The 24972-nt window shown below is 49.3% G+C and overlaps 10 protein-coding genes across 10 annotated transcripts; 4 read left to right on the top strand and 6 right to left on the bottom strand.

The window, feature by feature from the left end:
• Window positions 1-883: 883 nt before the first annotated feature.
• Window positions 884-1429, bottom strand: MBF1 (multiprotein-bridging factor 1; the record flags this gene model as incomplete). The annotated part of the gene is made up of 2 exons (XM_064852892.1): window positions 884-1186; window positions 1259-1429. 2 exons carry the CDS (start codon window positions 1427-1429, stop codon window positions 884-886), a joined length of 474 nt encoding a protein of 157 aa, XP_064700878.1.
• A 1035-nt stretch (window positions 1430-2464) lies between these two features.
• Window positions 2465-3478, top strand: LTR84_009351 (uncharacterized protein; the record flags this gene model as incomplete). The annotated part of the gene is made up of 1 exon (XM_064852891.1): window positions 2465-3478. The coding sequence occupies one exon, from the start codon at window positions 2465-2467 to the stop codon at window positions 3476-3478; it is 1014 nt and encodes a 337-aa protein (XP_064700877.1).
• Window positions 3479-3698: 220 nt separating this feature from the next.
• LTR84_009350 (uncharacterized protein) lies at window positions 3699-4565 on the bottom strand (the record flags this gene model as incomplete). Its single annotated transcript, XM_064852890.1, has 1 exon — window positions 3699-4565. One exon carries the CDS (start codon window positions 4563-4565, stop codon window positions 3699-3701), a length of 867 nt encoding a protein of 288 aa, XP_064700876.1.
• Window positions 4566-6322: 1757 nt separating this feature from the next.
• Window positions 6323-7883, bottom strand: LTR84_009349 (uncharacterized protein; the record flags this gene model as incomplete). Its single annotated transcript, XM_064852889.1, has 2 exons — window positions 6323-7565; window positions 7876-7883. The coding sequence occupies 2 exons, from the start codon at window positions 7881-7883 to the stop codon at window positions 6323-6325; spliced, it is 1251 nt and encodes a 416-aa protein (XP_064700875.1).
• A 40-nt stretch (window positions 7884-7923) lies between these two features.
• On the bottom strand, window positions 7924-9705 carry LTR84_009348 (uncharacterized protein; the record flags this gene model as incomplete). The annotated part of the gene is made up of 4 exons (XM_064852888.1): window positions 7924-8731; window positions 8789-8910; window positions 8963-9252; window positions 9315-9705. The coding sequence occupies 4 exons, from the start codon at window positions 9703-9705 to the stop codon at window positions 7924-7926; spliced, it is 1611 nt and encodes a 536-aa protein (XP_064700874.1).
• A 1608-nt stretch (window positions 9706-11313) lies between these two features.
• Window positions 11314-12810, bottom strand: LTR84_009347 (uncharacterized protein; the record flags this gene model as incomplete). Its single annotated transcript, XM_064852887.1, has 3 exons — window positions 11314-12328; window positions 12379-12652; window positions 12723-12810. The coding sequence occupies 3 exons, from the start codon at window positions 12808-12810 to the stop codon at window positions 11314-11316; spliced, it is 1377 nt and encodes a 458-aa protein (XP_064700873.1).
• A 1223-nt stretch (window positions 12811-14033) lies between these two features.
• LTR84_009346 (uncharacterized protein) lies at window positions 14034-15367 on the top strand (the record flags this gene model as incomplete). Its single annotated transcript, XM_064852886.1, has 2 exons — window positions 14034-14546; window positions 14594-15367. 2 exons carry the CDS (start codon window positions 14034-14036, stop codon window positions 15365-15367), a joined length of 1287 nt encoding a protein of 428 aa, XP_064700872.1.
• A 380-nt stretch (window positions 15368-15747) lies between these two features.
• Window positions 15748-15984, top strand: LTR84_009345 (uncharacterized protein; the record flags this gene model as incomplete). Its single annotated transcript, XM_064852885.1, has 1 exon — window positions 15748-15984. One exon carries the CDS (start codon window positions 15748-15750, stop codon window positions 15982-15984), a length of 237 nt encoding a protein of 78 aa, XP_064700871.1.
• Window positions 15985-19153: 3169 nt separating this feature from the next.
• LTR84_009344 (uncharacterized protein) lies at window positions 19154-21445 on the top strand (the record flags this gene model as incomplete). The annotated part of the gene is made up of 1 exon (XM_064852884.1): window positions 19154-21445. One exon carries the CDS (start codon window positions 19154-19156, stop codon window positions 21443-21445), a length of 2292 nt encoding a protein of 763 aa, XP_064700870.1.
• A 1552-nt stretch (window positions 21446-22997) lies between these two features.
• On the bottom strand, window positions 22998-24822 carry LTR84_009343 (uncharacterized protein; the record flags this gene model as incomplete). The annotated part of the gene is made up of 4 exons (XM_064852883.1): window positions 22998-23529; window positions 23624-23932; window positions 24334-24470; window positions 24553-24822. The coding sequence occupies 4 exons, from the start codon at window positions 24820-24822 to the stop codon at window positions 22998-23000; spliced, it is 1248 nt and encodes a 415-aa protein (XP_064700869.1).
• Window positions 24823-24972: the final 150 nt, after the last annotated feature.

Raw genomic sequence — 24972 nt, 5'->3', positions numbered from 1 at the left:
GAGATTCCACACGCCCCGCTCTTTGACTAGACCTCACTCATGGTGCATTTTGGGCGCTGTCTTCTGTATGGATCGCAAGCTTACAACGCATAGAGGGCGGGAAAGAATCACAATACTTTGCTAGACCGAAGGCGTCAGTCACTCAGGTCGTTCAGAAATGGTGTTAATGTTTGGTTTGACAGCCTTCAGGAGTTGATGTTCTGCTTACGTACGAGCGCTCTGCATGCATGTCTACTGCTCTGCCTCACCCATATATAACTCGGACAAGGAGTGAAATAGCCTAAGACAGTTGGAAATGAATAAAATGGTCCTACATGAATCAGTCAACTTCCGATTTGTCTGTGACATTCAATCTTCGTCGCATTGACCTGTTCTTCTTGATACCCTGTTCGGATTCCCAGTAGAGCCCCACGAAAATGGCCCTACGTCAAAATTTGAAAGTGATACTCATTAACCTCGTGTCGTTCCTGCCAATCTGTCATAAGTAAAACGTGCCGTACGTTATCTCGATGCCACAACTGAGCACGAGCAGAACCCGGCCTTGCGATCGGTGCGTGAGCAGAAGTCTGAAAAAAGGACTCCAGAGAGGTAGGTGCATTGAATTCTAATTTCAGTCTCTGCATCTGTTTGAATGGAATTCGAAATTCAACGTGGTGAAGGTCTCTCGACTTCCGCCACTTGCTTTCGTCCCAATGCCCATTGCACGTCTATGTGATATGCTCTATGATGGTGTCCCCACAACAATTGAAGCGGGCAAAAGGTTGACCCATACACCATACGGCGTTCCTATACCTGCCGAATCAAAAACGCTTGCAAAGAACAACCTTGGTGGGAAACCCATGTCAATCCATGATGATTTGGTTACGATATCTCCCTTTTTCTCTCACTTCTTCTTCCCAAACGTCAACGGCGAGCCAATGTCTGAACCCCGCAGCTTGATGCCAAGTGCCTTCTCTATCCGGGACAGTTTGGTCTGATCGGGTGCGGCGGTGCCGTTCTCATATGCTTGGATCTCGGTAGCGAGCATGTTGGTCTTTGTGGCGAGGTCTTTCTGTGTCATCTTGGGGGTGATCTCGTTTCTTCGCTTAACCATGGCCTGGGCGACGTCTCGGCCGACGGTCTTGGGCTTCACGATCTCGTCGGATCGGTCGACTTTGGTCAGGTGCTGGCCTTCTACGGCTGCTTTCTGTGGATTGGAAACGCACGTTAGAATAAGCTGGGAACATCATTGGAAGGGGTGTGCTGTGGACAGTCTTACGGTGTTGGCACCCGCATATTTCTTCTCGGTGCCGATGATGGCTCCAGAGCGGCCAGCAGCATTGATGGCTGACTTGCCCTTGATGACACGTTCTCGATCAACACCACCACTGCCTGGTCCTCTAGCGCTCTTTCCAATTCTTGTAACGTTGTCCCAGTCTTGATCAGCCATGTCGTTGTTGAGATTCGTGGGATCGAGGAGAGAAGTGGCGGTCTATTGTTTGAGAAGAGTACGATCTCAACCTGAGACGATAGAATATGAGGTTTCGTGAGGGCTTGGGAGAAGATCTGTCAAAGAAGGAAAAGTAAACGTTATGAGTAGAATTGAGGGAGAAATTGTTGGTGAGTGGCTGAGTTTATTGTCTTCCTGAACAATCAGCCTCAGACGCAGACTCATGAGCATCTAGAAGTTGCCATCCCGATCCTTTGCCAAGACTGATTGAGTCATCGGGAAACGAGCAGTCATACTCCAATCACTGCACTGCCCCGCCAATCCAGTCACGTGAGGAAAGTCATCTTGATTCCGATCCACACCTGTTATTCCATCAAGAGTCCTCCTCCAAGGCCAATTCACATACATTATCGAAACTAAATGTCGGCATTGAGAATTGTAGTTGGTTTATATTATTCTAAATCTAGTCTCGCTCGCGTCTACTGCGCCACCTGTATATCCCGTCTCATCTCAAACATCAGTGCTACTTTTCGAACGAGATAAAACTGAGCCAGGTTGGGCAAAATTGGATTGAATTAAAGTCGAGAATAAGCTTCAGATCGCGCACTCTCACCTGTCCGACAACGTGTTATCGAGCTTGACCTTTCCCCCTCGTGTGGGAGACCTCTGGTGTAACAGGGGCTCCGGCAAAGGGATCGACGCTTGACCGAAATACGCGGATTTCAGCGATCAATTCCGTCCCGAGAGCTGATCTTATGTGGTGTTGCCTTACCTGATTGAAAGATGATATGTACGACTATCTTGCCCTGGCCATTGAGCTACTAGCATTTGCTCTTTATGATACACCGATTGGACGATGGACGTGCTGTTATCTGCACGATTGACTAGCCCATGGCGGAGGCTCCTGTAGATGATCATGCCTTTTGTCCTCACCCCAATCCCCTCTCGATTGCAACTCTAGGTAGGTGAAGGTTTACTTGCTTCAGTCAAGAAATAGGCTAGGTGCCCGACGGCATTACCGTGAAATCGCCAACAATGTCAGAACTCGATTCAAATCACATTCCAATCGTGGACTTTTCACGCTTTGGTACGGATCTTCCTAGTCTGGCTCAGGAAGTCAGAACGGTTTGTGAAGCCTGGGGTTTTCTCTACCTGAAGAACCATGGGTTGGAGCAAAGTAAGATCGACAATATGTTCCACATCAGCAAGACTTTCTTCAAGGACACATCTCGGGAAGAGAAAGCCAGTACGCCATGGAGCAGCATCTACAATGCAGGGTATGATGCCAAAACTGGAACAGAGGGATACTTCTCTGAGAATGGCGCAAATGAGATTATGTCGACCGAAGACAGCAAAGAGGTGTTTGTAATTCGTAAGGAGAGCTCCTACGACCAGCCAATGCCTCCATCACTCAAGCGATTCAATCCCGAAATTCAATCATTTATGGCTGAGACACATGAGAAGATCGCCGTGCCATTGCTTGCGTGCTTGGGGTTGGGTCTCGGTTTGACGAAAGACAGACTTCCTCGGATTCATCAACACGAGAGTCCCTCCGTGACCACCCTTCGTCTCATCCATTACCCAGCCCTTCGGCAGAATGATACCGCCCCTATTCGACTTCCTTCACACACCGACCAAGGTGTGATCACTATCCTTTTCCAGAATCAAATTGCAGGACTTCAAGTACGGCCACCTAAGTATACAGGTCCAATTAAGGACGATGAGCAATGGCTCGACGCGCCAGTAATACCGGGCGCCGTGCTCATAAACATTGGTGAAACAATGACCTTTTTCTCTGGCGGTTTGATGAAGAGCACTTTGCATCGGGTTGCGAAAAGTCCAAATCCAGAAGATCATGGCAAAGATCGCTTCTCCATGGCTTACTTCTGCCACCCAAATCAAGACACACTGCTTGAGGTCCTCGAAGGCATCGAGGGTGGAGTAAAGAGGGACCCTCCCATTTCTTGTGTAACTGGCAGACAGGTAAAAACGGTTAAGGATTGGATCGAACACCGCCATTCTATGGGACGTCTGGAAGCTGCGAAATAGTTCACATAATGCCGTGGAACCAACTTTTGGAAGATTCGTTGTAGTCTTGTCATCTATTTAGATTCATCACCATGTACCGGCAAATGATCGGAAACATTACACTGGCTCTGGCCTGGAGAATCAAGTTGTGACAATCGTCAATTTTCAAGTGCTCTTCTAAATGTGGTCTCCGTGCTCGGTACCACCCGCTCCAGGGTAGAACAAGGTGATCTCCCATGGACTACTCCTCATCCAAGAAAACATTGACCAAATTTGAGAAATGCTCATGGTACTCATCCAAGAAACCATGCCCACTATCAGGATACAGATGCAGGTGAGCATCAGCATTGACCAACCTCTTCCACAAGACATAGCTGTTTTCAGTGGCGACCAAGAGATCATTGCTCCCATTGGCGACCAAGACCGGAATCTTGATCTGGTCCAAGCGATCATACGTACCCTCGTCGCGGTGGCCCTCAGACATGAAGCGCGAAACAGCAGCGATCTGGTTCTGCGTACCTTCTGGCCCGAGCAACGGGGCGCGGTCTGAACGCGCCTTTGTCATGCGCTGCCACCACTGCTCGGCGAGCTCTTGCTTCTTGTCCGAGTGCGAGAAGAACGTCCACTTGAACGCCTTTTGCGCCTCCTCATCGGTCGTCGCACTGGCCACCTGGGTGAAGTACTCCGGGTCGCTGCCAACCACGCCCTCACCGATGCTGGGTCCGGAGCCCGCAACAATAAGCTTCCGCACGAGGTGCGGCGCCTCCAGAGCGATGAGCTGCACGATGAAACCGCCCATCGAGAACCCCAGGACGTCGATCTTCGTAATTCCCAAGGCGTCGATGACGTCTATGATGATCGACGACCAACCGGAGTACTTGGTGGGTACTTCGCCTTCACTGCGACCGACGCCCGTGCTGTCGACGAGGAGGATTGGGCGTTTCGCAGCCAGTCGGTTGATGAATGCTGGATCCCAGGAGTCCATGTTGCCTCGGAAGTGGATGTGCAGGAAGAGCGGCACTCCATGGGTCTGACCAAAAAGACGGTAGGCATGTTTGACTCCGTTAATCGTTAGGAACTTGTTCTCTGCGGTTTCGTACGTTGCCATTGTGTATTGATTGTCTGTGATAGCAGATGCTGGTAGTTGTTGATTCTTCTGAGTGAGGATGATGATAGAATGGGCATCTCCTCCATCGCAACTCGAGGGTAGCCTTTTTTATAACACTGAACATAAGATCATGATTTGGTTGTTTGGGGGTGAAATGTCATTAATAAGAGTCGTATTGCCGTATATAACTCAACCTTGCTCTCTATTGGTCAGTTTTGGGCACGAAGTTACCCAAATAGGAGCATGCTATGTGGTAGCCCAATCAGTTTAGCGAGAGGCCGTCTTCGATAAATGAATTGGTAAATATGCTCACACATCGAATGGAGCATCTTGATCGAAGCTCCGAACATCTCGAAGGTACTATGTGCACTTAATCAGCAGTGCATCAGCCATTGTAACGGACTTGTGGAGGCGACGAGGTGTTATATCGTCCTCAATCAAGACGAGGGTGTAGGGCAATTTCTAATCAAGCAATGGAGGTTCTTTGAGAAGTAAATTCTTGAATTCGAGGTACACTATCAGGACCCAATGTTCAACAATCACACCTCCCAACAATAATGGCGGGAGGAGATCGATAGCGAGAAAATTCCCTAACGGTGCTCGCTGCGTCTGCTCAAAGAGAAAATGATACGTCAGAGACAAGTGCTTCTCTCAGCATACACTGGTTTTCGAAAGCTCTTTGCACAGAGTCATGACAGGCTTCCCAACTAGCCTTTCTGGGCCTGGCCGTTGGCTTGGACAAGCACCGCCAACTTGAGTTGCTGGTCTCGAGAAGTATTTCAGTCCCGAATCACTAAGTGAGACTCTGTGTCAGCGATGGATACAAAGTGAAAAAAAATTGGAAATGTTTTGTGAGGCGGCATAAAGCAAATCAAGTTCAGGGATTGTATGGTGATTTGGATGTTTGTTTCAGGGAAGCCCGTGGGGTCGATGAAAAATCATCTATCCAAAGTCCTCCGAATCAAATGGCCGTTCCAATGTTTACATCATATTGAAATTCAAGCAGTAGACGGGAATTGATGGGTGATTGACACAGGGAGAGCTGGGGGTAACTTACAGCATTCTGTTAACGCCTCTCTGCCAGCTCAAATCAGCTTTGTACCGGGCAATCTTCATGTGAGGCAGCGACGAAAGCTGATGTTCACACCCAGGATCTTTATAGCTCTAGGGTTAGTATGCAAAGTAGATGACAGGCAAGGTTGAGAGGACAAGAGGTCCCTGGCACAAGAGATATCACCGCAAGAGAACCATGAGGCTCTCTTCAACCCGATGATGAGCATGCAGTAAAACAATATGACCAGACCACTCCCAGGGTCTTACTGCTTCTTCCTGGACGCCGGTAGGCTGGACATCACAAGTTGTGGAGGAGCCAGAAAGCCCAACACGTTGACCGAACATGAGGAAGAAGAGCAAAGCAGTGTGAGAAAATTAGAATTGATCGACCAATCCATTTCAGGCTAGGCTGTTTGATTTACCTTGGCAAGGAATATCGATGGCGAGGCTGAGCGCCAGCCTTGTCATTCGTTCCTCGCCCGAGGAGCCACCTAGAGACCGCTACATACGCTGCTTTGAACGAGGTAGAGAGGGAGCGCAATGGAATTGAAGACAAGCCCTTTTCTCGGGCATAACCGATCTAATCAATTCTATTCATCCGACCAGTACTGGCTATGAGACAGAAGTCTGAGTCAGGGATCGTGCTCAAGTCATCATTATCTCGTTGCATCGTAAGAGCATACCATCAACACTCGCTCAACTGCTCAATGTCGGCCCTTGAAAGCCATTTCCTCGATTTGAAGAGTCCCATTTTCAACACCAGCCAAGAACTCCTTCAAACCCATCTTCCATCGCTGAACGCCAACTGTTTCCAGGTCGAGACCCACAGGACACTTCGGAATTGTTTGCCATTTGTCTCGATCATCGATGAAATCGGCTGGCTGACTCAATGGCTCAGCCTTGACGAGAACAGGAATGACAGCGCCAGTGCCCAGGCCGAATTTCTGATGCCCAATAGCGTGCAAGAACATAGCTATGGCGCCTGAGTGGGCTGTGATGCTGATTCTCTCATTCTTGTCTTTGGTGACAATGCTGTCCAAAAGTTTTGCCTGTCGAATCGTCAAGGCTTCGTTCGTCTCCCGGTAAACAGGATCCCAATAGGTGTCATCTTCGGTCAGGAGCGGATCAGCATCGGTGATGAAAGTTGGAAACCGAGACTTGATGTAGGTCACTGAGCTCCGACGGTCACATGTATGGATACCAGAGCCTTCGCGAGCTCTCTCCATGACGATTGGGCGAAAGGCAGCCCCGTCAGGTTGCAGATCACCGAACGTGACATTTGCTGTTTCGAGGGCTCTATCCAGAGGACTGACATAGTAGGATTGGGGAAGGCTGATTCGTTCGGCTTTGATTTGATGTTTCCAGAACTTGTTTGCCTCCTGGGCCTGGCGAATACCTTCTTTTGTGAGATGTGCATCAGACCATGTCATGACATTATCTTTGTCGGAATCAAGCGCGGAGAAGTAACAATCCCATGCGACATTTCCGTAGTAACGTTCAGCAACATTGTGAAACCCATTTCCATGGCGGCCAAGGAAGAGAAGTTTGTATGACACATCTGCTGATTTTCCAGATCCATCTCTTGTCTTTTGGGCGTCTTGGTTCAATTTGGAGATATGATGCTCGAATCTCTGCCAGCCTGTCAGCTCCCGCCCGTTGTTTGGAAGACTGGTGTCAGAATCATAGGGTCGGTCGATCAAACCAAAGTTGGTCTTGGTGAAGTCGAACCCGAATGGATCGGTGGCAGGATCGTCTTGAAGGAAGTATCCGGTGATTGTCGTATATTTGTAACGTGATTCTTTCTCGCCGCTCTGACCGATCTCCATTCCCGCGCTGGGGTCCGGATCGGTATGGATGTCGAAACCCTTCTGGCTACTCATGCTGAAGTCGGTCACCTCGAGTAGGCCACATACAACAAATGAGACGGTGAGAAGAAGTAAAAACGGCCTGCACGAGGTCGGCTATGGTTAGCCCGAGTTTTCGAAGTAGAAGGGGTCCCACACTTACACAGTAAGGGTTGTACGACAGACTCGGGAGTAACCATTCCACCGCCGATGCACTGTGCGATGACTGGAAGAAATGAGCATCATACAGAAGAGCTCAAGCCATTTTGTAGGCAGCGCAGTGTGTCACTGTTTGCGTGACGAGGAATCTCGGCGCAGGCCAGCGCGGTCCACTCGTTGGAACAGTCACAGAAAGTGAAGTTGAGTGAAGCAAGAGCCAGATGATGTCATAGTTCACCCAACAAACATCAAACGGGTCCATTTCTATCACTTTCCCTCTCTCCCTTACTCATGCTTTCATACTAATACGAATCAGGCTTCAATGGACATATCTGACAGTCTTCAGAGCATGAAGCAGAGTACACAATTGCCTTATTCTCTCCCAGGTCATGGCCTGTTTGTTGTTTTGTGCACGCTCTTGTGACAAGTCTGGAGAACTCCTGGGGGTGCCTTGCCCAGCCTATCAGTATATCAGTCAACCCCTTATTGTCCTCAGGGAATTGCAAGAATATTCTCAGAGCTTGCCCGATTTCCATCCAGATTTCATGACCTAGGTTCTTGAGGACACCAGTGAGTCTGCATAACTTCCCAACACGTTCATAATGACCACCATCTTGTGACAGTGACAACAATGTCCACAAAAGATGCTCAGCGGTGAGACTGCTATCATCATTCTCGTCATCAGAAATTTGCCGAAGTCCTCGTAGGTAATCTTCGGTAGCTTCAGAAAGATCACCATATTCGGCTATGATGAGATTGAGATAGATCAAGCATGCCATCCGGCAGTGTTCTACCGCTCGCCGTTTGTCAGGACTCTCGTACCCGGTCTCACCTTGTTTTAGTGCGGCAAAGATGCTTGTTCCGTCTTTGAAGGTAGTGGTACGCCATCTGCAAGCTCTATAGCGACCTTGTTGTTGCGCTGTGGACGGGAGATTTTTCAATACCTGCATTTTCCTGAGTTTCAGAAACTCGATCAGCTCTTCGCAACTCTGTTCGAATCCAGAACTGGAAATGCTTGATATCTCATATGGCCTATCCAGCACTTGAGTGAATTCATTGGCATATGCTGGATTGCCGTCCTGGGCAGGCCAGGACAGTGCAATGAAACTCCTGAAAAATGGGCTCAGCGTTACAAACTCACAACTCCTTGGACTGATTTTCGCTCACCATACAATTTTCGTATGCAGAATCGGCTCACCTTTCAGAGCAGAAAACCCACCCCTTTCGATCAGGAGCCTCTTTAATGCTCCCCAGTGCAATCTCGCAACATCTCGGTCGCCCCATAGACGCTACCCAAGTCAGACCCGAGGACTACCACGCACTAGCTACGATCGCACCTACCTCCGCGTTTGCCAACAGTCCAACCCCCAGCAAGATAGAATTATTGCACGGACCATTCTTCCGTCTTAGACTCTTGTTCACAGCGACCAACGATCTCTGTTTGAATTCAATGGACTGAACAGTCATGTCCAAGCCACGTAGGCGTGCAAGGTGATGTGCCGCATGGTGAAGCATACCCAGAAACGGGACCTCATCGCTACGGTACAGCTTCAGCAAGTCCCAGCAAGAGCGCGGTCGTCGCACGGCTCGTGACCAGTGCTTATGAACGAGCGAGGGGATGACGAATGAATCTATGAAGTCAGAATACCTGGGGTGTGATCTTTGGAGGCTCTGGGACCGTAGTTGAACTCACAGTGATCCACAAGCTCATGCACATCTCTTGTAGCAGGGATTGGGTATGAATCAAACGGATCTACTCGTCCCTCACCTAGCCTCTTGAACAAACCTGAATCAAGCGACCGCTCCGACCGCCTCTGTTCATCATTAGAGTCCCAAACAAAAGCTTGTCCACGGACCGGCGATCGGAAATCAAGAATTTCAGTTTCCGAAGGCTGCCGCACGTCGCCGGTCCCTTTCTTCCCCATATCAAGCCGTTTCTTCCTGTAATGCTGTTTCGTTACAAACGACCTTGTCTTCTTCCTAGCCGGCCCTTGATGACTATTCAGCCCATCGACGAACGCGAATTGCTGCGTGAATGGAATTGATGACGTCGCCGGCAAAGGCTCGCTACGAATCTCTGGCATACTGCGTCCTGTTGTCGTGCTCCCATAACCTGGCCGATCAACAGACAGTTCGGACGTGTTTCCCTCACTTATTGCGCCACCGAGGGCAGCACATACGCTACCAGGACAAGTCATGCTGCGCAAGGAGGTTACTAAGTACAAAAAGAGCAAAGAACGTACTTCGCGCAAATTTTACGGAAAGGCTCAATCCCACACTGATACCACTTCATCTCCTGCTGAGTCAGCGCCGGATGAGATCTGCTTCGGAGTTCACCCGACGAGGATAAGCCACAGTCTCCATGGCTCTCTTGGACAGGTATAAGTTTGATGATCGGTTCTGCGAAACTAAAATCACGATATGAAAATCTCGGACCGGCTTGTGGCTGTTATATGGATGTGAGCCACGGTTTCCGATAAACACTTAGACTCGAACCAGCCAAAGTCAAAACTCGTGACACCCTCGCCTCCACCAGCCCTTCAATCAATAGATTCAATCTCTTCCAAATCAACCAATCCTTCGCAGCCATCGCTGAGATGGCATGTCATACTTGTACCTCTTCCAAAGGACACCTGGACTATGGCCAAAGTGAATCCACTCTTGAGACCGCTTCTGAAGATGTTCTGCGCGTGTAATCCTGAGCTTGTCAAATTCAGCATTCGCCTTGATCATTGAGACATTACCGCAAGTTTTGCTCAGCTAAGTCCCATCCATGCTTGAGAGCCATATCTGCCGCTTTGGATTCAAATCAATCCAGTACATGGTTGGATTCGCCATATCCTGCGCAAGAATAAACGCGGTGGACCGGATTTTCTCTCCTTGACAGGCCCGGATGAATACGGTGGCTGAATTCTAAACTCTCTCTCACAGGCACCTGAAGGCATTGGCGCCTGCGTTCTTTGCCCTCCTGGCTCAATGCCGGACCGGTAGTCTGTTCGTTGAAACGTGCATCGATGCAGCAGACACCTTCTCCAGAGGACAGCTGCAGCCCGTAGTTCTCATGTATGGGACGAGAGAGGCCATCAGCAAGGAGGCGAAAAGACTATTACTTGGTCCAAGTCAAAGTTCGTCCACTATTGAGGTTGCACGGCACTGAGCTAACACCGCCATAGCCCTCTTGTGGTGTTTGCATTGTAGCGGCGAAACAAGGCTGCGGCCCCTGATTCTTGGCAGGTGGGCAGGGATACGACAAGTAGTAAGTACCAACCCAGACCAGGGAGCTAGCTATGAGTGTAGCGAACAACATCAGTTGAAGCTGTAGGTGAGGAATTTGAACAGGAGTTGCGCATTCGTAAAAGAGATTGAAGCATCGACTGGCATGGCACTACATAAGTGAAATAAATGATAGGCAAATCTATGAGAGTCTGTAGAATCCTCATGGCAAAGTGTATTATTTTGGGAGCAAGGTAGAAGGTTGGATAGCTACAGTATCACGAACATGACTGTCGATTACGATGATATGTATGCTCCAAGTAAACCAGCCGAACTCGTTCGAATATGGTAGTACATTTAAGATCATGAACTTGTGACTAGAGCTAGTTGGAACGTTTCGAGCGGATTGTAACGAAAATGGCTAGTTGATTTGTGTTATCTGAGCTCCGACACGGCACTCTATCCTGTCTTCAAGCTGATTAAGACACTCCGAGTAGAATGAGAAGCGTGCTGACAATCATTGGGACCCTGCGATGGGCTCGTTCCCGTAGCCCCGGCCCTGTCCCATCATGCAAAGGTCTTGAGGTATCGCTGGGTTGGGTTGAGGCAGTGGCCGACACACTGATTGATGGGGCTGGCTGGATGCTGATACTGAGTGCGTTCGCTGGTGGGTCAGTTTCGTTGACCAGAAGTGCATACATGACTTCCATCGCAGACAGCTGCTGACCTAGTCCTGCCGTGCCATCCCAGCCCCCTATGTACCACTTTGAACCACAGGTGTTTCCAGATGGAGCTCCTGTACACGAGGCTGCTGCTCCCTTTGCTGAAGTACGAAGGATCTCGCCAACTCTACCTGCAGTGAACGGTGCCATGAGCGAAGTGCCCGCAAGCCAACGAACCAAGAACGCCTTCATGGACAATTGGTCTATGTTGCAGGTCTGCTTCAGTTCACAGGCAGCCTCGAAAATCATGTTCGTCGAGTTCTTGAAAGGTGTGACAAAGCTGTTTACGCTATCAAGCAGACCAAGTGTACGGTCCATCCAGATGTGAGAGCTGTTGGTGTAGTTCTGAAGCACGGCTGCTCCATAAAGGAACGCGCCAACATTGTAGGACCACTGGTGGTGATCGACAGCCGTACAATTCAGAAGTTCATCTGTTCCGTCGTACACATTGTACATGTCATCAATCAGACCCACTCCACGCGTCCAGTCCCAGATCGTGTTGGCCCAAAGTAAGTACGTGGCATTCCCAGTGTACCGAGCCAGTCGTGCTGAAAGCTGGAAGAAGCATCCATTGGAGATAGTGCTCTTATAGTACCAACCTGCGTTTTCTGCATGGAATTGCCACTTCAACCCTCCATGGCAGCCAGAAGTGTTCCACCTAACAGCACAGCTCTCCCAGGCGTTCTGTGCGATTTGTACCCATGGTGGGAATGGTGCAGGAGGCTGTGGGAACGAATATTCAGCAGCAGACATGGCAGCAAAGACCCAGAATCTGCAAATAATATTAGCATGGGTATGTAGAGTGGGCTTGATGCGACAAACCCTTGATCATCATTGCCTTCATCGAAAGCTTCACTTGGCATGTTGAAATCGTATTCAGGGCCGACTTGTGATAACAACCCTTGATATGTGATATTAAGGTATTGTGGATCTTTCGTGTAGTGGTAGTACTCGATCATTCCGTTCCAGCTGGCACCACTCTCCCACCAGAAGTAGGGAGGGTATGGCCATTTGCCGAGGGTACCGCTGGTGGTGTTTCCGTTGTATAGAGATATCACACTATGTGCGGCTTCTCTGGCGGCACGGAGGATGGAGCCTATCAACGAGTTAAGATCTTGAAAGGGTGTGTGTAGGTCATGGGAACTGTGACTTTGGCAGGCGCTTACCTGTATCGTCAACATCAAGAGAGATGGCAAGCAGAGATGTAGGGAAGATCGAGAGCACGGCTATGAGCAGGCACGACAGAGTGCTCATTGTGATGAAACTCCTCCACGCTGCAGGTGAGAATGGACTTGAGACAAGGAAGCGGAACGGGTTTAGTAAGGGATGGAAGGAAGAGTTCGTAGAAGAAAGTGTCAGAGGCCACGCGTGGAGAGTTCTGACATGAAAGCAGGTGCTTCAGTCATTCAGTCTAGTGCAGTGACTGCGTACTTCAAGTTCACCGTCTGCACGACCTGAGACAAGCAGTTGAGGCTCGCGACTCGGAATGGGAAAGCCTTGGAACAATACCTCAGGCTAGAGCGTTCAAGGAGTGATCTTGCTGGTCACCCGGGTGCCCGCCATGATCACTCTCATGTGAAGGTCTTGTTAAGCTTCTGTAGGCCGCCATGAAGAATGAGAAAGGTTTTCCGTTGTCGACAAACATCTGTCGGGGAATTGCATAAACAGCGACATCAGACCTTTGATTCTCAATTCTCGAGCTCAAGATCAAGATTGGTATGACACTCAGGCTGCACTGCCCGCGATCTCCTACCCGCCCTCGTGCGATGTGCTCTTGAGCCCCAAGGCTTGGTATGACAACGACTGCAAGCCAAGTCTGCTCGGCATGGTCATACATCAGTGCGAGTCTAGCAATGAACCATACTTTATACAATTGAACCATCAACCACTATTCCTCACCTCGGCATTGATATTGTTGGGTCACATCCAACCTCCCGTTTCCTTTTCTATGGTCTTTGGTACGTGACGCGGCCAAGCTCATGTAGGCCTTCTTAAGGCTAGACCAATGCAAACCGCGACCAATGCCACACGGTAACGTTGAGTCTGGTTTCGGCATGACTAAGACGCCGCTAGAATACGAGGTCTTACGCGGCAACTGGAACTGGAATGGAGATTGTTTGAGTTTCAAGCCGTAAATTGTGCCTCTTAAAAACTTGAGATAGAGCTTTTGCGGATACCAGCTTCCGCAGACGATAAAGTGTGTTGCACACAGTCAACATGTGGCTTGTAAGCACCTTAATGGAAAGTCTCCGCAGTTCCCCAGCTTGCCCGGTGATATGTCCAACCGATTGCGCTCAGCTACCGGCAATCTATAAACCTATAACTTGCGACCAATATTCAAGCAGTCCTCACATCCGTAGCTGATATCTCTTGAATCGATTTTCAAGTTAAGTTACCAAACACCAGCACAACAACAGTCAGCAGTAGCACAAAATCTGTTTGTTCTCAACGATCCAGAATTGATTTGTAACTTGACCATGATCGATTTTGAACTATCGCCAGAACAGTCAGCCGTTCGCAATGCCATCCGAGCATTCGCGAACGCACACTTGAGAAATGCGAGATCGTTGTACGAGCCTTCAAACAGTCCACATGTCAATTGGGAAGATCGATTCCGATCGACGAAACCAATCTACGAGGAAGCAGTCAAAGCCGGTTTGATCCAAGCCCAGGTTCCCAAACACCTCGGAGGTGGTGGAGGCCCGCTCATTGAGGCGGCAATTGTGGTTGAGGAACTGTATGCAGTCGAAACAAGCGCATCACTGTCAATCCTTGCAACGGGTCTTGGACTCACACCCTTGATCATGGGTGCTTCTGCTGAACAACAGCAAATATTCCTGCAACCATTCCTCAGTGGTACGGGTGCCCCTTTGGCCAGTTTGGTGTTCTCAGAACCGGAAGGGAGTGCAAATTTTGCGGAAACCGGAGCACCAGGCTTCCAGACACTTGCGGTTCTCGAAGGGGATGATTATATCATCAATGGAGAAAAGGTTAGCCATGACTAGTTTGACCATATGATTTGCTGATCAGGACAAAGATCTGGGCGACAAATTGCTCGGGCTGGGACGATAAGGGGGCCGATCTACAATGTGTCTTGTGTAGAATCGTTGAATCATCGTCAGCCCAGGATGTGCGAGGCCAGACAGCTATCATCATTGTGACTCGAGATGACATCGAGAGGAATCAGCCAGAGGCGTTCGAGGTCTTGAGGCACCCCGAGACTCTCGGTATGACCGCTGTCAATGGCCCGCACATCAGGTTCAACAACCTGCGTGTTCCTGTTGGGAACCTACTGGCACCACCTGGAAAGGGTGCAGACCTGGTAGAACTGACATTTACCGCCTCAGCAGCGATAGTGGGCGCAATGGGTGTCGGTATAATGCGACAGACATTTGACTCTGCTTTGGCATGGGCCAAATCGGATTCGCGTGGTTCCAAAGAGCCTATGATCAACAAGCAGAGCGTGGCCGACTTGTTGATCAAGATCAAAACCAGATGTGAGGCTACCAGAGCGCTCGTCTGGAAAGCCGCTCATGCCTTTGGACGAACACGCAACGGAGCAGAACTATGTTATGAAGCCAAGATATTTGGCTCGGACAGTGCGGTCGCGTCAGTCATGGATGCAATCAGCCTCGTGGGTGTATCAGCCTATTCTCGCGCGCACCCATTTGGAGGTTTGCTCCAGGACGCAGTCGTCTTGCCCATTTTCGATGGAGGTAACGTCGGTGTGCGTAGGCGTCAAATTGAGAAGATCTTCAAGGAATCAACCTATGATGCCTGGGAAGCCACATTCGGACCTGCGAGTGGATAAGGACATATCCAAGTACCTAGGTACCTATTTAGGGTAGCTACATAGTTGGTAGTAGTGGTGCAGTTGAATTAATTCGGGTTCGGATTCGTTCGGTCATGTGATCTAGATCATCATGCCAAGCCTTTCGCGGGCTGTCTCTCAAGTTTGCCGAAATTCACACACACACCCCAGCGCCTCGTTATCAAGCCCGATGTCACCCTCGAAAGTGACACGGAGCGAGTAAACACCTTTGTCCAGGATTCAAAACTGCGATAGGTCCAGAAAGGGATATCCTTAGCTGATAGCTTGTGAATCTCGGACTGTGAAACAACATAAGCTGCACTCCACATTCGGATAGAAATTCGCCTCACTCTCAGCTTGGTGTTTCAGCAGAAAGTACTATGCCGAAAGCCATGAAAGGGGCCTTGCTCCAATGTGACCCGCCTCAGATGGCCATGGTCAGAAAAATCGACCGAGAATCCGATAATGCTTACATCATCGAGGAGATTGACGATCGCACCTGCCTGGTGAAGGACAACAAGGTGGAGGAAATCAAAGCTAAAGTGAAGGAGTTGATGGACACGGCGATGGGCATGGACGACGATGAGAATGATGACAAGGACAGTGATCTTGATTGAGCAGAGTATTTGCTCGGTCGTATACTGCCCCCAAAGTCATGTTTGATTCGATATCCAAGAGGCGTCATGAGCTACGGTAATGGACTGATCAGCCATCCACCTGATCGCCACATTATGAATCTCACGAGGAAAAAGCCTTTGTTCATAAAGAGTTGGCTCTTGGATACGCAGACATAAGCTCGTTTTACTGGATTTCCAAGTCGGAAAGCCTATGTGTCGACGTTGACACCTTTACTGATTATCATGCCATCATTGGTCAACAGTTCAACGAAAGAAAACAACGCAAATCAGCGACTCTCAAGAATCGCAACGCTGCATTGTTGTTCGAGGGCCAACGTTGACCAGATCTAGGCCCCGCGGTATATAGTGGAGGTCAAGTCAGGAACAATCCCATCTTAGCCTATGCTGGGCCGAATGGTGGAATTGGCTCCAATGACAGGGTTTTTGTATCAACTGTTATTCGCCCACATTGCAAACGCGGCTTTCGTACATGCGAGGCATTTGGGATCTAGGATCGTCAATAATGCAACGGTGTCAAACCGTCGATCTTTCGAATCTACTTGGTGTTATTGCATACTTGCATAGGCTGTGTTGAAGACCGCTGATCATTTGGAGAAATGAGAACACACATCGGAAGACGAACAGCTAGAACCTAACATCAAGTCGGCCGCATGGGAGCTATTCCCTTCCATGTCAACAACGGCACCTGTATGACTACCTAGAGAAGGTCGCTACTATAGCCAGAGGAGTATACACAGAACAGTGTCTTAGTCCCGACCCCGGTGGCAGTACGAGGCTGAGTCAGACATGACACAGTGTGGATGTATAGTAGGTAGGGGTGGAGATTAGGGGCACGATTCAGGTGGGATATACCTCAAAAGGTCGAGGTGGGTAAGGGTCTCCCGGAGAAAACCGCCTCCCACAGAGTATCTTGTTAGGGGTCCAGGTACCTAGGAAGGTAGTTAGAAAGTTGCACTTGCTGCATCAAGCCCTAGTGGTAGGTGATATCGGAGCAGGAGGGCTACTATTGATCTCATTGCTCGATCAAAGCCCAGGTACTCCGTGACAATAATCACAGACCTCCCCAGGCACTTGACGAGTGATTGATGAAGTGGAACCTGATTTCATAACTGCTGTGTATGTCAGGCCAGGTAAGTACCTTTTCTTTTTGCTTTTCGAGCCGATGTGGGGAGAGACGATCCCAGGTTTGTCCTTCACCGGTATGTGTCAAATGCGAACTTAATGTCTACCTAGACCGAAGTGGGGATGTACATTGAATGTCATTCCCAGCTGTGTTCATGATGGCTCCACGATGTGTTGTCACTTGTACAGAGTACCACGCACATTCGAGTTGGAAGTAAATTCGATGGTAATGGTAATTGTGATAATTGATGCCCCGGGGGGGTACCTAGGTAGCCAGCGCAGGTGATCCGGGCCACCATCCCTTCCACGAGCAGCTCCTAGAAACAGCTTTTATTGACTCCAAGAAGCCTAAGGATTGTCCTGCATTTGACCAAGTTCAACCAGTCTCGGTCTCAGTATTTTATCCCCGAGGCGCCTGCTAGGTGATGGTGTTAATTCACCGACGACAGGCGGGCACTGTTTCCTCTGGTTCCCCATTTGCTTATATCCTTCTCATGTACTCGGTAGATGCAGCACTTGAACCACTCCGTCCAAGAGTTACAGTCTCCAATTAATCCTTGCCTTACCATGTGCTGGCAACCCATCTCCACTGCATTCCTCGCTTTTGCTCTGGCGGCTTTGATGCTGCAAGCGATCTCACCAGCGCTAGAATTTCGTGCTCCTTTTGCGCTTCCGCTTCAACGCCCTGTTCGTCGCACCTGCATGCCCCATCTTTTCTCTTCTCTCTTCCCTGCTCGCCATGCAGTGGCTTGCGGTCAGACACTGCCGACGCCGCTACTACTACTCGTACGGATAGCGTGTGCCTGTGCGTCTGCCGTGCTCGACAGAGCCACATCATCATTGTGGTCCTCTCCCCAATTTTCTCAACCATTCGAAGCCTCTGTTCATTGAGAAGCTCCTGAGTCCTGATCCTTGCAGCTATGATTCCCCGTGATGGTGCGTGTATCATGGACGCTCCGCACCTTCCTTGCACCTTCTTTCTCACTGTCAAACAAGGTGAAGATCTCCACTGTTCTTCTGGCGCCCTAACATTCCCGGCATCAAACGCTGTGTATACCCATAGCCATTATCTTGATCTACCAAAACCTCCATTCTTTCCGTTCCCTGTGTCTGGGCAGGGTCCTGCATCTCTCTGCCGACGTTGACTCCAGCCAATGCAATACCATGGACTGCCAACAATCACTACTGCTGCTACAGCCTACAAATCTTTATGCTTGACATTATAGCAAAAGACCCTCGGCCCTTCGTAAAACAACCCCCGGCCGTGGTCCGGTCACACCCGTCATATTTCCATCATCGCACTTTCAATTGTTGTTCTTCAATCGTTACCATTACCATCACCATTGATTTCAATGAGCGAGATATCATAAATCAGCTCGAGGGTATTCGAATTTCGTCCAGCCACAACTTAAGCATTTGCTTCTTACATGGTGTCTCGCCTGCCCCCACTAATGCATCACATTTCAACAAAACTATCCACCACCACTGGCACAAACTTGCTAGAGCCTGCCTCCTGTGCTCCCCTCCCACGCTTTCTATCAGTCACACTCCGCCTAAACCCATCTCGACACATTGACTGAACCTTCTGCAAAGTCCAACCCAACAGTACTCTGTAGGGCTAGCTTGGTTCTCTTGTTCCCCAAACACCGCGCACCACCAACTCTCGCACAGTTACCAGCATTGGACTGAGTATCCTGGCCTCCAAGTTCCCCTCTGTGGCAAGCTGATCCACTTGTTGCCGCTATATACCGCCTCAACCGCCATTGCTTCGCCAGAGTAACTCTCGTTTTGGCCGATTTCCATTTCGTCGGTCAATCAATTTTCACTCCAATTTGGCGCCAACGCCATCACCAAAACCATCTCGGTCCGCTCCGTGACTAGGAATTGGACCTGGATTGTCACAAATATCCAGAATCATTTGAAGCCTCGGATAAAGGTTGCTGTTTCTTCGTATATTGCGACCAGTCCTCCTGTCTTGTGGTGACACCGTTCTACCCCAGGATGAGACGCACCGCCGCGGGAAAACATGCTCTTCCCCGTCGGCTCCTTACCTCCCGGTCCGCCTATCGAAACCAAAAAGGCTTTGTTACTGCTGGACTTTCAGAATGACTTTGTCGACCCTGGCGGAAGGCTTCCCGTGCAGAATGTGGCCTCATTTTTGTCTGAGCTCCCTACCCTTGCAGCTGAATTTCGCACAAAAGGCGTGGTAATCTGGTGTGGGACCGAGTTCAAAGGGACAAGATCATCACTCTCTTCCACAACTGGTTCACAGGCAATCCTCCTGAAGCAATCTCTAAAGGATCGAGATTCCAATGAGGAGATTGGTGAGTACCACAGTCATCCCAATCACACTCGCTCACCAACCGAAGATCCATTGTCGCCCTCGGTTAAGCCAGATGTCACTCATGACCGTGAAGCATTCCTGGCTCCGACCATGATACCTACCAAATACCGGTGCTGCATGCCTGGCTCCAAGGGAATTGAATATCCCAGCAGCCTAAGCGCGGCCATGGATCAGGACCAGGACCTCATCATGCGCAAAGAGAACTATTCCGCCTTCGCTGATACCTCGCTGTTGATGTACCTACGAACCATGCTCATCACTGAGTTGTATGTCTGTGGTTCGCTTTCCAACATATCTGTCTACGCCACCGTGCTAGACGCTGTATGTCACGGCCTACAAGTAACCGTAGTCGAGGACTGTCTTGGCTTTAACGATGAATTATGTCATGTTGAGGCAATGAGACAGATGGCAGACGATATGGGCGCAGAAGGTATCGATTGTCAAGAACTCCGGGATGACCTGGCTGGCTTGTTAGGCGATGTGATACGAGAGGAGGATTTCCCAACCTCATTCCAAGTCAGTCTACCGCCCCCATCACGGGTGAGGTCAAACATTTCGGCACAACACATTAGTGATTGGATTGCACGATTGGAAGGTGAAAGTGATGCTATTGAGCCCTCAGATACCAAAAGAACCTCGTCGAACAGAATGGAAAGTCTCGCAGTACCGGACTTGGATTCTTACGCAAAAAGTGAGTCATCCTGCCAGCAATCGGGTTCAATCATGGAAGAGAGCAACCCACCTCGAAAGAGGGCGGCAAGTGATCTCAACCCAACAGAGCACGATCGTCTCCTTGCATCTCCACAGACGCCCTCAAATCGTCCTTCCTCAAGCGCTGTTCACATTGCTGAGCATAAGGAAATAAAACAGGCTGCCCAAACACGCAAGAGACGCCCTTCTCACGATTCCCCAACTATGCCTACCCACTCGAGCAACGAGACCATGGCCGAGACAGCTACCAACAGTCCTGGTAGCAAGAAAGACTCAGCCTCTGAGCTTGGCTTGTTGATGGCTGAGGACTCAGGTATAGGACACGCACACAATGGGCCATCAATGCTGCCCAAGAAGAAGAAAAAGTTGGAGCAAGATACACTAGGTCCAGATGATAAAATTGGGCAAGGGGATTCTCGAGTTTACACTGAAGTGCTTGATAAAGCTGAGGCAGACTCCGCTTTTGAAGCTTGCAGAAAGTCTGTCAAATGGCAAAAGATGTTTCACAGGTCTGGCGAAGTACCGCGTCTGGTTGCAGTTCAGGGAGATGTCTCAGAAGACGGGACTCAGGTTCCAATTTACAGGCACCCAGCTGATCAATCGCCGGCGCTCTTACCCTTTGACTCGGTCATTGGCAAAATTCGAAAAGCCGCTGAGTCAATTGTGAAGCATCCCCTGAACCATGCTCTGATTCAGTGGTACCGAACCAGCGAGGACAATATCTCAGAGCATTCTGATAAATCGTTGGATATTGTCCGTGGCTCGATGATCGTCAATTTCAGTCTGGGTGCCCGAAGGACAATGATCCTACGTACGAAGAAGTCGAGTGTCAACAGTGCTGGCGAACAAACCGGTGGAGAGACATTCAGACCTTCACAACGCATACATTTGACGCACAACTCTCTTTTTGTGCTCGGTCCTGACACAAACCAGCATTGGTTGCATGCAATTCGCGCCGACAAGAGGATGATGTCGGAAAAGGATCCCGCCGAACTTGCGTTTGATGGCGCACGGATAAGTGTAACGCTCAGACATATCGGGACCTTTATCAACCCATATACGAACACAATCTGGGGCCAAGGAGCTACAGCAAAGACCAAGGATGAGGCTGCCCAATTACTTACCGGCACAGAGACGGAGAAGGAAGGGGAACTAATGATACGAGCCTTTGGGCAAGAAAATCATCAAAGTACAGCCTGGGATTGGATGAAGTGGTACGGCAAAGGGTTTGATCTGGTCAACTTCGAGACCAAGACGGGATGAGATTCTGGAAAGGACAACGTTGCGTGCTATACAATGTGAGCATGTGGGACGAGGGAATGGTCTTGGATATTTGCCCAATGCAATCACGGCACCCTCCCGGCATGAGGGTTGACATATATTCCCTGAGATGGAAGGTCATATATTATCAAGTAATGGCTTGGTTCCAACAGAAACACAGGGCGGGACAGTCGCTATTTGACCATGGATGTTGGGATCAACAAGCGAGGAGTTGGACAGGATCTGGCATGGAATCTGGCATGGAATATGGATAGAATATGGATCGATGAATACTGGGCATATCTTTCGCGCAGACACAAGTTTCTAACGAGTTTGAAAAACCACTGTAAGCATGACCACCTGCTGCAATATAGCTATAGCAGGAAACGCAGCCTCTTTGCCACAGAACAAAACGATTCCGCCTGTAGAAGCGACCACAGACGAATGTTATGGGTGGTAAGGGTCAAAAACTTGGGCTGCTATCTCGTGCTTCAAACCAAGAACTGCATAAGTAGCATACACCAAAACCACCAACCAGTCCTGGTGAGTCACCAAGTACCTAAGGTGGTGGCGAGGTGTTCTCGCAAAGCCATTGCACCGTGGCGCGAGTCGAGTCATGATGACGCCGATGGGTCAAGCTCCAGACTCAGGCTGGGTAATTACCAAATCCCAAGGACACATCGCCGCGATGCTCGCAATTCCTCCGTCTTCAGGGCTGATGCCCTCGGCCTGCCAATCTATATATGTATTATCCTTGGGTATGTATCTATATACAGTACACTCCTCGAACTAGACTTAGGCTTTCCCTCGACTTTATTTTCGCGGGACCCATCCTCGGTCGCTTTGTTCCCACTCGCTCTGGAGACCCTTTGACCTCCATTCCACGCTCTCTCCCATTAATTAGACTGGGACATCCTTGTTCACATTTGGCCATAGCTCAAGCTTCGGTTTATAAATTACTACTCAATGCTCATCTAGTTACTTTGGGCTCTTGTCTCCTCCGATCAAACGAAGTTCCAGGCTTCCATTGCGTCTGAAGTCGCTTGAACCACTGCTTGGGCGACAATCTGGATCCATTTCCTAGAGCCACCTCACCTTTTGGGATATCCACGGACAAGTCTCTGGGAATGTTGGTCAGCTTGTGGCCGAATTTTGAATTACGGAACAAAATCTGGTGCCTCTCGGCACATTTATCGCAGAAGATACCCTCATCACAGTCTTCGCAAAGGTGAAACTTCGCATAGCACACAAAACCACAGTAGTGACAATCGTGACCCCAGATAGTTCCTTGATGGAGTACCTGCTCCAACGCAATGATTCCGTTTTCATAATCCCCTGATAGAATCAAGCTTCTGCCCAAAACAACCCACGGAGTCCACAATGTATGGTCCTCTTTGACACGATTGTAAACAGTAGATCTGACCCACCAAGACTCCTGTTCCAGCAAGGAGATCATAGTTTTGACGGTGTTTCCCAGGCAAACCTCAAACCTGGACCTCGCTTTCGGACGATTGTTCTCGTGCGTGATAACCCAACAGTTGATTTGTGACCAAGTCTAGGCGAGGTCTCTTGCTCGAGACATAGGAACGCGACCATATGCATCAGGTTCACTAACATCGGCCCTGTGACTAACCAGTATGTCAATCGTCCCTATTCTCTGTGCCTTGATTGCGGACCTGAGTGCAGATGGACAGCTGTAACAGTGAGTATTTGCATCGGCACCATGTTGCAGAAGCTTTTGAAGTATTGTGGGATGTTGGTAGCGTGACGCAATGTGAACGATGTTGGAGCAGGAGTCACCCGTCGTAATGTCTTCATTTGGCCTTGCACCAAGCTCGAGCAGTTTGCACACCAGCCTCACATTCTGTACCATTACAGCAGCGTAGAGTGGGTTTCCGGAATATTCATCAGCTAGATTTGGATCCCCGTCATGATCAAGAAGCAGATCGGCAAGGTCAAATCTTCCGATGGGAATTGCGAGAGGTAGGGGAACTTCACCAAAATATGGGCACTCACCATCTTCAACTGCTTGATGACTTCGCTTGACGTTGGGTGTGAATCCATTCTCGAGCAAGAATCGTGATAGTCTAAAACAGCCGCTGCTAACGGTGGCGCCTGCGTGCTCTGACACTTCAGGACGGATTGGGAGGTTCGAGGGAAATGAGGGTTTATGAAACGTACATGCCGTCGGCTCGAGAGCAAAGTGAATCGAAGATCTCGTGTCGAAGGTTCTGGTCTCGTAGTTTTAGCTTCCTGTTTTTGATCATCTCCTCGAGGCGGGCTACCACAAAGATTCGAATATCGAGAGTAGTATTTGCATCTGTTAGTTCTACTTGAGGTAAACCTTGCAGTGTGTCGTGTATATCCTTTTCATTCCGACTTGTTGCAAGCAGGTTTAGATTTGGTGTGGATTTCGAACTTTCCACAATGAAATATAGGAGTTTGTCCCGGTCGTCGCACTCATCCAAGGCATCAATAATGACAAATGTTCTTGAGTGAAAATCTTGAGTGAAATTCGAAACCCCTCTGAAGGATTGGGAGTGGTGTCTCCAATGTGCAAGAGGACCTAGCCTCACGGTATCTCGATGATATTTCACTGACATAGGCCATCACCTTAAGGTTCTCTCGGGACATGTCAGCAATAAGAGTACGGACCACTTGGATAGTCGACTTCTTGTGAACGTCCTTGTAGTCGCAATAAAGTAATCGATCGATGCTGTTGACTCGCCGCCGAAAAACTGGATGATATGTTCAATGATAGTCGATCTGCATCTCTATCAGCAACTGATCTGGGGCCAAATAAAGTTCCTTACGCAAGTATTGCTTTCCCTCCTCCAGCTGTCGGTCGTCCCAAGTCAGTAAACATCATCAAGGTGGGTGAATATGCATACGCAGCGATCAGAGAGGATTTGAGGCGATCCGATCTAGGATAGAGTCGGGCATAAATTCCGAATCTTCCTAGAGTTTTTCCTAGCTGGCGGAACATGTCGAGTAAATTTTCGTAAAATTCGAGGTAATCAAGGGCAAGCTTGAGCAATCATGTTAGCACACGGTCCCCGAACTTACCTCCGATGATGTCGGCTGCTGCGGGGATTCATTATATAAATAACCAACCGAGCAGTTCCCCAGATCAACGACAAGACTTCTGGCTTTGCATTCATGTATACGTCTAAGACTTTGCCATATTGCTCGACGCGTTTGACGAAATTTTCGATATTTTTCATGTAGTTCCGAGTATTGCATTTTCCTCTATGTTCCTCCTCAGCCTTTTCAACCTCTGCAAGGACATCTTCTGCTGTGTTGTGTGAGTTGAGGGTCGTAACATCTTCTGAGCCTAAGGAACTCAGGAATGACTTCTGCGCAGCGTCGAACGCATCCATGTTCGAAGCACTTGGAAGACTTCAGGTCTCCTCTTGGTTTCCTTGTGCCTAGATGTGAACGCTTGGTCTGTTGACCTTAGAGATAGTGGGGGCCTGATCAGGACGGTTAAAGAGGCGATCGATGTCGCTGTTGTTTTACAATCCACAACT

The sequence above is a fragment of the Exophiala bonariae genome (genome assembly GCF_035927105.1).
Source record: "Exophiala bonariae strain CCFEE 5792 chromosome Unknown scaffold_38, whole genome shotgun sequence".
NCBI classification, from domain to species: Eukaryota; Fungi; Ascomycota; class Eurotiomycetes; order Chaetothyriales; family Herpotrichiellaceae; genus Exophiala; species Exophiala bonariae.
This window is presented reverse-complemented; position numbering and strand designations above follow the sequence as displayed.